Source organism: Nyctibius grandis, chromosome Z, assembly GCF_013368605.1.
Source record: "Nyctibius grandis isolate bNycGra1 chromosome Z, bNycGra1.pri, whole genome shotgun sequence".
In the NCBI taxonomy this organism is placed as follows: Eukaryota; Metazoa; Chordata; class Aves; order Nyctibiiformes; family Nyctibiidae; genus Nyctibius; species Nyctibius grandis.
In genome coordinates this window covers 77750615-77764235 of record NC_090695.1, presented here as the reverse complement: position 1 = coordinate 77764235, position 13621 = coordinate 77750615, and the positions used below count along the sequence as shown (strand labels likewise).

The window sequence follows — 13621 nt, the reverse complement described above, 5'->3', positions numbered from 1 at the left end:
GTCAAACACTGGAACAGGCTTGCTAGAGAGGCCGTGGATGCCCCACGCCTGTCAGTGTTTAAGAGGCATTTGGGCAATGCCCTTAATAACATGCTTTAAGTTTTGGTCAGCCCTGAACTGGTCAGGCAGGTGGACTAGGTGATCATTGCAGGTCCCTTGTAACTGAAATACAGTATTCTGTTCTACTGTAGCCTACTCTCTAGTCTACTCTCTAGTCTAGTCTATTCTATTCTGTTCTATCTCAAACTCAGAACTGGCTAACGAAGAGAGATGGGAGCGTGATCCAGACAGTTTTACCACTATAGACTGTTGCAAAGTTAAAATAATTTCTTGGTAATCCTGGCTATTGGGGGAAAGAAAATGTTCCCTTTGGGAAAAAAAAGTGTGAGTTTCTGGACGCCTCATGTTCAACTGACTGTGAAGACTGGTCTGCCCGTTTTGTCTGAGCTCCACTCACTGTCGTGTTTCAGTCTGCCTTTGAAACCTCCTCACCTGCACTTGGACGAGGAAGTGCCCAGTCCTGTGCTGATTCCTCCAGAGTTACTGAGGGCATCACAGGATGTGTGCATTTCCATTCTGTAGGTCCATGCAGGTAGTCACCTATGTGCAAATGGTTTCATTTTTGGCTTGGGCTTTCAACCAAATGACACCTTTCTTTTCCTGGTTAGGTAATGAGAACATTTACAATAATTATAGTGCAGTCATTACCGTAGTGGCAAAGTCATCTCTTAAGCCTATAAAAAGAGGAGTTCAAGGTTAATGGAGGGAGAGGCAGTGCCATGACCTCCTTTTAATAACAGGATAACTCCCCTTGGCTTGCGTTCAGTCATAGCGTTGCATGCCTCCTTCTTCTTCCAGTTTGGTCTGCGCAGTGGGAGCTCGCTCTAGTGATTCCAGCCGAATTTGAAAGGGGAATACAAAGCTCCTCCCACCTGGGTTTTAGTTGGTTTTTAAGAGCTCATTTTCTAACCAGTGTATGAATAAAACTGGTGCGAATTAGCAAAAGACCATATATGTTGTGAAGATAAAATGTTAGTAAGTTTTACTTCAGATTGACACTTTCATAGCAGCTAATCTGCAGTGATAAGGATGTTTGCCAAATGAACAGCAATTACCAAAAACCAATCTTTTCATAACACTGTTCTTATTAGATTGGTTAGGCTTATGTGTAACAAAAAAAAGCCATTAAAATACGTTCCATAACCCCTTCTTGAAATTATGTTTTCTGTAGGTCTAAGTATTCTGTAATTTTTTCCCCAGCTATTGCACTACATTGTAATTACAAAGGGAGAGGTGATTGTTCATTGTTCACTGAAGCTGGCAGTTCATTAGTCAGTACTTACATTAGCTTGATGAATTAGATTATTTTTACAGCTGATTTTCGTTCACAAATGTATTTATACTTTGTTAGGGAGGAAAAGAGATGGATGAAGCCTTGGATCTCCTGTCCGATTCCCTGGGACAAAGGGAACCTGACCCTGATGAGAACAAACCAGTTGTGGATAAAGTAAAGGTAACAAAAACATAATGAAACTTGTGGAGTCAGGGACAGGGGGGGAGGATCCCAAAAAAATGAGATACTTGTCTTATTTCTTAGGAATTTTTTTAAAATGGTATACTGTAATATTTCTTACGTACTCATAGGAGTACATGGCCTGTGATTTTTGTGTGGAGGAGTAAGGTTACTAGAAAAAAAAAACATACTCTTAGGTTGTCCTACATGTAGGGATATCGGCCAGTTCACTTAGATGTTTTTTGCCTCTAAGCATGCGCTCTTTAATCAGCTGGATTACTTGTGTTTTTTTGTGAAAAATATTGAATTAGTTAATATACTTTAGCCACTTGGAGGTAAGTGTTGAAATATTACAGGAAATTTGCAATAGTTTCATTTCAGTGCCTTTTATTGTCATTCTAATTATTTTTCAGGTGTCTTCTCTGGCCTCTGTTTCTAAAATTAATTTTGTGACCCTCTTTTTGTCAAGCTTTGACTTTTATAACCCTGCAAATACCAAGTTCGTCAACAGATGTGTTCAATTAATAAGTCCCATTTTTTAACTTGCTTGTTTCTGGTTGTTTTGTCTCCATTCAGTCTTTCTTCCTATAATTGTATGAAGACCTTTCTGCTAGTAAGAAAATCAGACGCATTTCTGCATAATAGTAGTAGTAGTAATACTAAATTATAAACTGAAATATTTAAGGTAAAGGACATTACTGGGGGAAAAAAAAAACACCAGAAGCTGCCCACAAATAAATTTAGGCTGGAATCTAGAAGGAGATTTTTAATCTCTGATCAGGGTCCAGTGCAGAGGTTGTTGGCTGCCTTAGGAACAAGTTTACACAGTCTGGGTAGTGTTGTCCCTTGCCATAGCAAGGGAGTGAATGCTTCATGTGCAAGATCTCAGGAGCTCCTGTGCTTCAGCAGAGCTGTAGGACCCCAGCTTTTCTCATGTGTTGTTCTTTACAAAGGCATGGAAAATGCTTATATTGGATTAAAAAAAAAAAGGAAAAAAAGTTCCTTGAAATGTCTGTGGTAACAAATACAAAAATATTCTTCAACAATATGCCTAAAAACCTACTTGCATCTAAACAAGGTGTTAACGTTTGGCATGTTTCTGGTATGTTTGCCAGAAATCAAAGAAGCATAAATGGAAAAATAAATGTAGTGGAAGGAATGCTTCCCTCCTTGATGCACTTTTCAGGAGCTTGTGGTGCTCTGCCTTTTAGTTGTGTTGGATTTGAATCTGACTCTGGCTCCTAAGTCTGATGAGAAACGTAGGCCACTCTTGATCGGTTTGGGTGTGAGGTGGATAAGTGCCCTGGGTTCTGCTAAATGTACTCAGATGCATTCACAGGTAAAACATTGCAAGAATGTCAGTTTTCTGTTAAAGCTACAGTGCATGGATGAGATTCAATGCAGAAGTATGGAATGACTCCTTTTAGTCATATTGTTGAAAAGCAGAACTGAAAGTTGACATAACTTTTTTTTAATGTTAAGATGCTGCTCTGTGTGTGTGTGTGTATATATATATATATATATGTTTAACTTAATAAATGTGTACACTTATTGAAAGCTAGTAATTTGAAAACTTTCAGGCATGAAACACACTTCATAGTGAAACTAATATATGGGGTTTTTCTGGTATTTTAAGATCTTAAATTCAAAAAAGGCATCTGTCCAAAGTTTAATGAGCCCACCGACATACTGTTTGCCAATATTTCTAACATAAATTAAAAAATTAAATGCTTTCAGGAAAAGGCTAAGTCTGAACACAGAGACAAACTTGGAGAAAGAGATGATACTATCCCACCTGACTATCAAAAACTTCTGGAGTCAGGTGAGCAGGTAAGGAAAAGCTTTGGTAGCTGTTATTTAGCTATCTTATTGCAACAGCAGAAATTTGTGCATATGAGTCAGTCTGTCCTCTTTGGAATTATGGGGGCAACAGGTAAGGTGAGCAAGTGTGTGTACTATTTTTATGTATTACAGAATCACAGAATCACAGAACATTAGGGATTGGAAGGGACCTCGAAAGATCATCTAGTCCAATCCCTCTGCCGGAGCAGGATTGCCTAGACCATATCACACAGGAATGCGTCCAGGCGGGTTTTGAATGTCTCCAGAGAAGGAGACTCCACAACCTCTCTGGGCAGCCTCTTCCAGTGTTCGGTCACCCTCACCGTAAAGAAGTTTTTCCTCATATTTATGTGGAACCTTCTGTGTTCCAGCTTGCACCCATTGCCCCTTGTCCTGTCAATGGATGTCACTGAGAAGAGCCTGGCTCCATCCTCACGACACTTGCCCTTTACATATTTATAAACATGAATGAGGTCACCCCTCAGTCTCCTCTTCTCTAAGCTAAAGAGACCCAGCTCCCTCAGCCTCTCCTCATAAGGGAGATGTTCCACCCCCTTAATCATCTTCGTGGCTCTGCGCTGGACTCTCTCTAGCAGTTCCCTGTCCTTCTTGAACTGAGGGGCCCAGAACTGGACACAATATTCCAGATGCGGTCTCACCAGGGCAGAGTAGAGGGGGAGGAGAACCTCTCTCGACCTGCTAACCACACCCCTTCTAATACACCCCAGGATGCCATTGGCCTTCTTGGCCACAAGGGCACACTGCTGGCTCATGGTCATCCTGCTGTCCACTAGGACCCCCAGGTCCCTTTCCCCTACGCTGCTCTCCAACAGGTCTGTCCCCAACTTGTACTGGTACATGGGGTTGTTCTTGCCCAGATGCAGGACTCTACATTTGCCCTTGTTATATTTCATTAAATTTCTCCCCGCCCAACTCTCCAGCCTGTCCAGGTCTCTCTGAATGGCTGCGCAGCCTTCCGTTGTGTCAGCCACTCCTCCCAGTTTTGTGTCATCAGCGAACTTGCTGACAGCGCACTCTAATCCCTCATCCAAGTTATTAATGAATATATTGAATAGAACTGGTCCCAGTACCGACCCTTGAGGGACTCCGCTAGACACAGACCTCCAACTGGACTCACTCCCATTGACCACCACTCTCTGGCTTCTTTCCTTCAGCCAGTTCACAATCCACCTCACTACCCGATCATCCAGACCACACTTCCTCAGTTTAGCTGCGAGGATGCTGTGGGAGACCGTGTCAAACGCTTTACTGAAATGGAGATAGACCACATCCACAGCTTTACCATCATCTATCCACCGGGTCATGTCCTCATAAAAGGCTATCAAGTTGGTTAAGCATGACTTCCCCTTGGTGAAGCCATGCTGAGTGCCCCTAATGATCCCCCTATCCTTGATGTGCCTAGAGACAGCACCAAGGACAAGTTGTTCCATCACCTTTCCGGGGATGGAGGTGAGGCTGACCGGTCTATAGTTACCCGGGTCCTCCTTCTTGCCCTTTTTGAAGACTGGAGTGACATTCGCTTTCCTCCAGTCCTCAGGCACCTCTCCCGTTGCCCACGACTTAGCAAAGATGATGGAGAGTGGCCTAGCAATGACTTCCGCCAGCTCCCTCAGCACCCGCGGGTGCATCCCATCAGGGCCCATGGATTTATGGACGTCCAGATTGCTTAATTGGTCCCTGACCCGGCCCTCATCTACCAAGACAGGTAGATGGGTGTTAGGGTTAAATATGTAAATATCTTATACTTAGAGTAGCTCAGTTTATTCTTGCACGCATTTAATTAAAAAACAAAAGAAAAAAATTAGGTGGTTTTTTTTCTTTTTTTAAATTGGGCAGTCTGAACAAATCAATCACCTCGAACCGACCAGTAGCAATCAACGTCCTGGAGATTTAGCAGTACAGATTCCAGTTACACTGGCTCAGTGTTTTAGGTGCTCCAGAAAACCAGGTTTAAAAATAGACTGTCTCCCTTTGAACAGCTTGGCTTTATAGTCTGCTTTTAAACAGGAGATACTTGCAAACTGTGGTAGTAATGCTTACTCATTCCAAGTAGTTTCATTCCAAGTTTGGGGACAAAGTGTATATACCAGTATTTCCTTGGTGGTATACCTAAATCCCTGTGAAACTGCCATTCACTGGAGCAAGTGACTGCTCTGACAGTGGTGTAATCTTTTGTGGTTCAGGAAACTCTTTTTCCAGTAAACTACATGGATAGAAAGATGGTATCGCAGATGTAGTTAAAGTAACAGAGCATGAAAGCACATCATGAACTGACTTTGAATACATAGCATGGGAACCAAAGAAATCAGTTCAGGATGGTGCAGCTTTCTTGGTCATCTGTGAACTCCCAGTGTCATTCATAAGTACTTGCATCTTAAAACTGTTCTGAACAGTTCAAATTGAGGATGTAATCTTTCTTCTTCCCAAGGGCCAACCAGTAAAGCCAACAACAAAGGATGATGTGAAACACAAAGAACAAAAGGTAACATACATGATATTTTTTTTCTCTGTTTGTTTTGTGCTATGTGCTCTGATCTTTTTTTCGAAATAGTCTCATTGTAGGCTCAAGGCATGATTCATTGAATGCAGTAGGTAATAGTAATGCTGTGGACAGTAAAACTTTTGTGAAGAGTAACTCTTCACAATAAATACAGTTTTTATGTACAACTACACTGTGAATGTTCAGGTCCAGTATTCAAAGAAATTGTGTATCTTGGAAACCTCACATAGTCATCTCTGTTCTAATGTGTGTGTAGAGCTCAGGTGTTTTGTTTCTTTTTAAGAAAGGAGTAACTAAAGCAGACATAAATTCCTGAAATATTAATTTGACTGTAGGAATATTGTGTTGCATATTGTGTGACTTCAGAATTAAAATTATTGCAGAAGCCTACAGATGACTCTGCAGCTATTGATGCCCTATCAGGTGACTTTGATACTTGTGCAAAGGCTCCCGTCACACCACAGCACTCAAAGGTAGGACATTTTCTGCTAATAACTTGCAAAATAAAAAGGTTTTTTTGCTACTCTGTGAAAGTTCCTCACTTTTCTTTGAAGCAACTTGGTTTAGGCTTAGAGCTAGCTTCTTTGTAAGATGCTGTCCAGATGTAGTGATTGTCTTAGTACTGTCGTGGAAGTTTGATGCATCTTGCTGTGTACTAAATATTTGGAAGAAGGAAGGTTTGTGGTATTTAGGGTCTTCTAGAGAGGTAAGACAGGCTTGGAGAAGTGAGTTGAGCAGAGAATTGTTGTAACAGTTTTTGTACAGGTTAGTGTGTCCAAAAAATGTAGAGGCAGACACATCTTTCTTCAGGGGTTGCATGCGCTACCTAGCAATAGCTGTAGGCTGGAACTGAGAAACAGTTCAAGAGGGTTTTGCAGAGAGTAGAAAAGAGTTTTAGATGTGTTATGGAAAATAGTGGAGCTGACCAGAAAGATGAAGAAGGAATGCACTGGAGAGGTCTTGTAATGAGAAATGGAGCATTTATTTGTCATATAATCATCCTAAACACAGCTGACAAACAGCTGTCAGGCTTTTCCCAGCAAAGTGCTGCACATGTGAGGCTATGTGAAATGAACTAGCAGTGGAAGCTGCATAAATCTGGAGGTCACCAACGTGAGGACAGCGTTTGAGAAAGGATGGTTGTGTTGGAAGAGTGTGAAGAAGGGGACTGAGATTTGGTCCACATGTGGGAAGAGTCACTGTCAGACGTACTTTCTGCTTGCTCTTAACCCAGCATTTGTTACCTTGAGCTTGGACAGAGGGAGAGGTCTTGTATGGCTTTGAGACATCCACTGTGCCACTACAGTCACCTCACATGCTTCCTCACAAGCTTCCTCACCAATCTTCCATTATGTTCCCACAGCCCCTCCCTGCCTTTTTCCTTTAGTAGTGACATGCCTGCTTCCTGCAAGGAGAAAGAAAAAACAAAGCTTGAATTTACAAGATCTGTGGTCGTTGACCAAACCTGTGTATTAGCAGTCAAAAATTAAATCCCTTGGAGAGACACAGCTGTGGAAGCATAACCAGTTCCCAAGCGAAATTCTGCATTAACTTCCTCAAGCTTATACTACAAGGCACCAGTTACCAAGAACCAATTATATATAAGTGTGTCCATACGTAAAATGTTGATTATGATTATCTGTGCATTTATGCTGTGTTTGTTCCTCTCCTGGGGGGCAGAGAAGAAGCAGCTTTGAAACTGAAGTTCAGATCAGACGTAATTCCTGGGATGAAATAGCTGTTTCCAAACAGCTCTTCTGACCACTGCAGTACTTCCCCAAGTGCTTACCTTGACTCCGAATCCTCAGGCAGCTTAAGCCAAACCATTGGTGTTTTAAGTGCCGTTTTATTTGGTTATGAATTTCGGAGCTACATCTGCTGCTGCAACATTATTGCCTTGTAGTAAATACAAAATCTGCCCATATATACCAGCTTTTTTTTTTTTGTGTATGCTTTCTGGTGCCCCAGTCTCCTGACTATTAGACAAGGTTCCAGCTTGCTGTGGACTAAGGGCAGTAATTACATGCATGCGTCCTGCATCGAGCGCTCTCCCACCTTACCCACCACGTACAAAATAATGTGTTATGACAGATGTAGGAGCCATCAATTCTCTGTTCTGTTTGTAACTGTAATTATTTTTTTTCTTTGGAGTGTAGGACAAAAGTGCAAAGGAAACCATCACCGCTAAACCAACCCCAAAGGAAAAAGGAAAACCCAAAGACCCTAAAACGGTAGGAACATACGTATTATAATATGGACAGTCATGGCTACCATAAACTAAACATAAAAGATGGGCAACTGGATTTTGGATTCATATTGCATGGATATTACTTTGGGGAAAGTTTTACATCAATAGGTTGAACTTGATCCATTTTTTAATCATGTACATACAAGAAAAGCACCTCTGTATTTCAAGGGAAATTTTCAATAAATGAGGGCTAAAATATGTTTCTTTCAGAGAGAGTGTGGTCTTCCGCAGGGGGCTCAGTGCATGCTCCACAGGCTCCTCATTCCCATATTTGCTGATTTAAGAGTCACACTTCACATGCCTATAGCTGCCTCGAGAACCCCATCACTGCTCTCTTTTCTTGACAGTTTTAAGTAACAGCTTTCTAAAAGTGATCAGAATGTACTCCTTCAACCATACATCCTTTTCTCAAGTTATTATCGTAATTTATTTTTTAAAAATGAATGCAAACCCACATAAATTCATAAATAAGTATGCAGTGTGAATCTGGTGGGAAAAGAAAGGCAGTTGTTTCTATAATTAAAAAAAAAAAAAAAGCTGCTTGGCTTTTGTCATCCAAAAGTACAGAAAATGGATTTAGGTACGGGTGAAACTTCCCATCACCCGTACCACAGGATGCGTGCAGGTTAAAAGCCTGAATCAGATGGTAACATCTGCTCTGGAAATGTTATGTTTCAAGTGATGCGATATTTCTTTATTATGAAATTGCCACGCATGGCTTTTGTGTAACAACAGAACAGTCTTACAATTTTTGATGTAAAATTGCGGGAGGTCTTTAACTCCTCTTCAGAAGGATATATTTTTTAATGTTCTGAGTTGTGACTGGATCGCTAGCGTGGGTGAAAGGATGTTGAGAAACAGGGTATGAAGAGGTCAGCCGCAGCCCTCCATCTGGAACAAAGTAAGTGATGGTGGAAAAATAAAAATACATATACACAACAGAAGTTACAAAGACTGTTGTTAAACTTTCTCTCTTTCAAGTGCAGATCATATTTATGTCTGAACTGTGACTTCTGATGAGTATCTGTCACAGTTTTATTTCAGATTTGCGCTTAGTTCACAGTTTCTTACTATCTCATGCTTCTCTTGCTCTTTAGGCAAAGGGACGGTCCTCCAGCAGCAAATCTGAGAAGCAGAAAACAAGCTAAATATTAGCATGGGGTGAGATTTCTTCTCTATTCTCTGAACCTGCCACAAAGACAACTCATGCTAGTGTTACTAAAGCCAAGTTTTGTTGCCAGTCTTTTATCTGAACCAAGAAATAGTTAGGGATGCTGTTAGAGGTAACACTGGGAATGACTTTGAACTTCAGGGTAGTGAATCCTAGGCAGAAAAGGCCTCACTTTTTTTTTCACCCTTGGTGCATACAGTTGGTACAGAATTACTTCATTTAGCTAAATTCCTTCAGGTTCATGTGACTCAGTATTCCAAGGCATGACCTACTGCTTCCCTAGTAAGATGTTTTCTACAGAGTAATGAAGACGAAGCACATTTCAACTGGTTGTTTTTATCTTTAGGACAGTGAGCTTATGTCATTATTTCTGCACCAGGCTAGTTTTGGAACAGTGTCCAGAACAGATATAAAAAGCCCCACAGCTAGCTGGCAGGTGTCACAAGTTTCAGTGTTCTGCTCCCAGCTTGCCTGGCACAAATAGAGCCTGGTTCTGTGCACGTGGTCCACTGCCGCCGTGTACTCCTTTGTACTACACTCGATCACACCCTTAATGTAAGAGCAAGTAATTGGACTCTTCCGTCATTGTCATTAGTTCATGGAAGTATTCACGTAACTACACTTCGATGCTTGAAACAAGTGCTTCAGGCTGGAGGGTTTCCTGGGGCGCGGAGGAGAGAGGCAAGGACAAGTCCAGTGCCGAGCTCCGTCCAGCCGTGTGCTGGCCAGGAGGGGCTGGGTTCTGGCTCTCTGTAGCCCCTGCGGAGCAGCCTCTCCCCTCTGACAGCGGAGGCAAGCCTGGCTCCCCTGGGAGTGTGAGTGATTATACGGAGCGAAGTCTTGTGTGAGGATTTGGCAACCAGCTTCCAATGGGCAAGACAAAGTTGCATCATCACTGCGTCAGTGGACTGCAACCCTCACTGCAGTATCGCTTTCAAACAGTTCCTCATCTCTTGTCGTATTAAGTCTTGTTGGATTTCTCTCTGTCACTAGAGACATGTCTCTGGTAATTCTCCCCAGATCTATTTTGTGGGGTTTTTTTTCTAAGTTAAAGAAGATAAGCACTCAACATTTTTTTCTTTTTCTTCCCCCCAGGATCTTGGCGCATCATGTCAAATGTCTTCTTTCTGTTGGTGGATAATTATTCCTGAAGAACAAAAGCTGATGCAAAAAGCCTGTGGTTATTCTGGGTGTTTTTTGTACAGTGATGCTTGCTGGACTTTTTTCGTATTTTCTTTTTTCCCCAGTAGTAGACTGAGGTGGTTTTTTTTTTTCCTTCTCTAGCTGTTCACTTTATTATACTCATATACTTTGACTTCTTTGTAATTTTCTTCAGTTTTCAGAGGGAAAGAATGCTTTATATTTGCAAGAAATATATTTCATAAGTGAATAGCAATGCCAAAAAAAAATCTGCAGACTTTTGCACATAATCTCCACATAGTGCCTGTAAATCTCAGAAGAATTTGTATGTGCTAGCGTTTTTAGCATTGCAGTGAGCGCATTAAGTATTCTGGAATATAAGAGCTTTAGTTATCCTCAGCCCACCTCAGCCTGGCTGTACAGTCCTTCCTCAAGCCAGTTCCTGGTAGGAAACCATAGGTAAGCTGTGGGTAGCTAAAGAATGAGAAACTGGGGATTAACTGCTTCATCAAGCGCATCTAGTAATAAACCAGGTATTTTGGATGCTGCCTTAACTGTAGTTAAAACAACAAAAACAGGTTTTTTTTGATTTCCGATTGTATCTGTACTGTTATCTCATAATTTCAGGAGTCTCCTGGACTGAACAAGTACAATCCCGGTGTAACAATGACACCGGTAGCATCACAGAACAGGAAATAAAGAAGGTACAGGAGCCTTAGCAGAGATCAGAGAGAAGTTCAGGTCACCAGGCGGCCTTATTTTTTTAAATTTTGCACTGTTTCTAGTCCTTGCTTCTGTTCCTCGTGCTCCAGAAAGGAATGCAGAAATAGGGCAGATGTTAATGCTGCAAGGAACAATGTCATGTGCACCTGCTCTGCAAGGGAACAGGCATGAGGAGGCACCTCTCGTCAGCTTGCTGCAGACAGGGCTGTCACGACTGAAGTGTGCCAGGTGCCTCTGCGTGTTTTCCTCTGACTTCGTAAATTGCAGATGTTTTTGCACGTCTTCACACACGTACTGCTTCACCGTTAGCTTGCAGAGAAAGGTCATACCCACATTTGTACTGATACCAACATCAGACTCTGGTATGTAGCGTTGCAGACAGAGGCAGCCCGGAGATTTAACTTGGGGATATTTAGACTTTTGACTGTACTCCACAGTCTGTACTGGGAACCTGTGTCACACTAATAAAGTTTTTAAGAATGCATTTTGATGTTCGTAGCTTTTCATTTATTACTCCTGTTATCTGAACAGCTATTGAGAGACAAAAGAAACCCTAGAAATAATAAAACCAAACATTGACATATTAAAACTGAATATAATGTGTTTAAAAAAAACCTGTAAAATACTTGTCAGTGATGCTTCACAAAGGCCCTCACAATCTGATCAAGATCCAGCTACAGTTTTTTCCCCTTTCCTTTGCTTTTCAAAGCTGTATCGCAGTAAACTAGGACCAAATTTAACTTGTGGACTCCCATTGTGTAGGGAAGCAGCTAAAAGATTTAAGACATAAGCACAAGAGTTTTCAGAAATAAAGTTATTATTTTGCTGAAAAATTGCAGTTAAGAATTGTTGTTGAAACGTACGATATACAAGTGATTAACAGTTCATTCTCAAGCAACAGAAGAAACACCGTGTTTTAATGAAGCGTGTGAGCCCTGCCCAGCACCCCTGTACCTGTTCAGATTCTCTGGGCTGTGCAGACAAGCAGTTTGGTCCTACATGTGTCTGGTTTTGTAAGTACGCTTCCGTCACAGCACACGAAGTCTGAAGTGTTTATTAGTGTCAGCTCATACAGCTCAGTCCGTGAAACTTAAACGTGCTGAGATAAATGACATTAGATGAACATTTTTCTGTTTATGATGCTCCCTTTGTTGTGGAGAGAGCTGCAATGCATCTGGATACGCACTGGCTAATTGATGCTTCCTCAATTACAAAAAAAAAAAGGGGGGGGGGGGGAGTGGAGCAAGGGGCTGTGGTATACTAGGAATATTACTTAGTTTTCGCCAAAGTTAAGAAACTGAAGATGCAATGAAAATCACTGCTCACAACAGCAAAGGAAATGAAGCAAAATGACACAAATGAAGTACTTCATCTAGAATCACGTAAATGAATTTTATTTTTTTGTTAAATTGCTTTTTCAGCTCTGAAAACACTTCAAGCAAGAGTCAGCAATACCTGAAATACCAAAAATGTACATACGATGCACAGCCTGCTCAGAGTCCCTGTTTCCCCTAATGAGTTAAGAGGTACAAGATGCCTCGTATGTAAAAGGAAACAGTAGTTTCTACAACATTGTCCCAGAGCTTTCTGCCCTCAACAGCAGATTTCACCAGCCCTTCTCATCTCTCATGAAGTAGGGTTCAACTTCTTGGTTAGGTGTAATTTCCAGCTGAGAGAAGAGCAATCAAGGCACAGTCAAAAGCTTATGATTAGTTCCAGATCATGCATTTTTTCCCCAAGTCTGTTTTTTGTTAAAGTTTCTGCTTGCTTCAGCATATCAGTGAGGAAACAGGTCAGAACTGCAGAGGAAATAAACACCAAAGAATCATGTCAAGGGCATGGCTGTAAAAGCAGAGAGATCCAGTGCATTTAAGCACATGTGGTAATCAGTTGGATTTTTCTTTTAAAAAGTTTAGTACAGAAGTAAGTTTTCTGCAGGTAAACAGAGAAGGCCATTCACAACTGTGTGTTAATAGAAAAAAACAAACACCCTCCACCAAAAAAAACCCCTACCTCCAAGATTTCAATTTAGCTTTCTTAAGTAACTGTCCCTTCCGAGCACATGGTATTAATAATTCCTCTCCTTAGAGCAATTAGCTCACAATTCTTGTTACCAGACAGGTAAGACAGGCCATTATGAATGACCAACTGTCCTTTTAAAGGTCAGTGAGTGCATGTGACAACAGCTGCATTTCAGTTAGGTGAAAAAGGGATAATTAAAAGCAAAAATTCCCGCTAAAACAAACTGATGGTTAAGTAAAATGCGCCCCCCCCTTTTTTTTTTTTGCACACAAAATGTATGTAGTCATTTCCTGAATGTTGCCTAAAAGTGCAACAATATTTCCAGTGCAGCAAAAGGGGTGGGGCAGAGCTCTGGGGACAGGGTGGCATTAAGGGACAGAGGTGATGCGGGGACTCGGTATCGCCCGTGCGCAGCATCTCCACCACCGCAGCTGCCTCCAG

General features: G+C 41.5%; 1 protein-coding gene across 5 annotated transcripts in view; it reads left to right on the top strand.

Moving 5' to 3' along the window:
* The window catches only part of CAST (calpastatin), a 66114-nt gene extending 54257 nt beyond the window's left edge, over window positions 1-11857 (top strand). For 3 of the 5 annotated variants that reach the window (XM_068423113.1, XM_068423112.1, XM_068423115.1), the window contains exons 24-30: window positions 1412-1513; window positions 3251-3343; window positions 5805-5858; window positions 6260-6349; window positions 8028-8107; window positions 9222-9285; window positions 10391-11855. In XM_068423113.1, the coding sequence (XP_068279214.1) occupies window positions 1412-1513; window positions 3251-3343; window positions 5805-5858; window positions 6260-6349; window positions 8028-8107; window positions 9222-9279 (477 nt within the window). In that variant the 3' untranslated portion in view covers window positions 9280-9285; window positions 10391-11855. Of the gene's footprint in view, window positions 1-1411; window positions 1514-3250; window positions 3344-5804; window positions 5859-6259; window positions 6350-8027; window positions 8108-9221; window positions 9286-10390 lie in introns of all 5 variants that reach the window. The other 2 variants (XM_068423116.1, XM_068423114.1) reach the window with 2 other exon arrangements.
* The last annotated feature ends 1764 nt before the right edge of the window (window positions 11858-13621 follow it).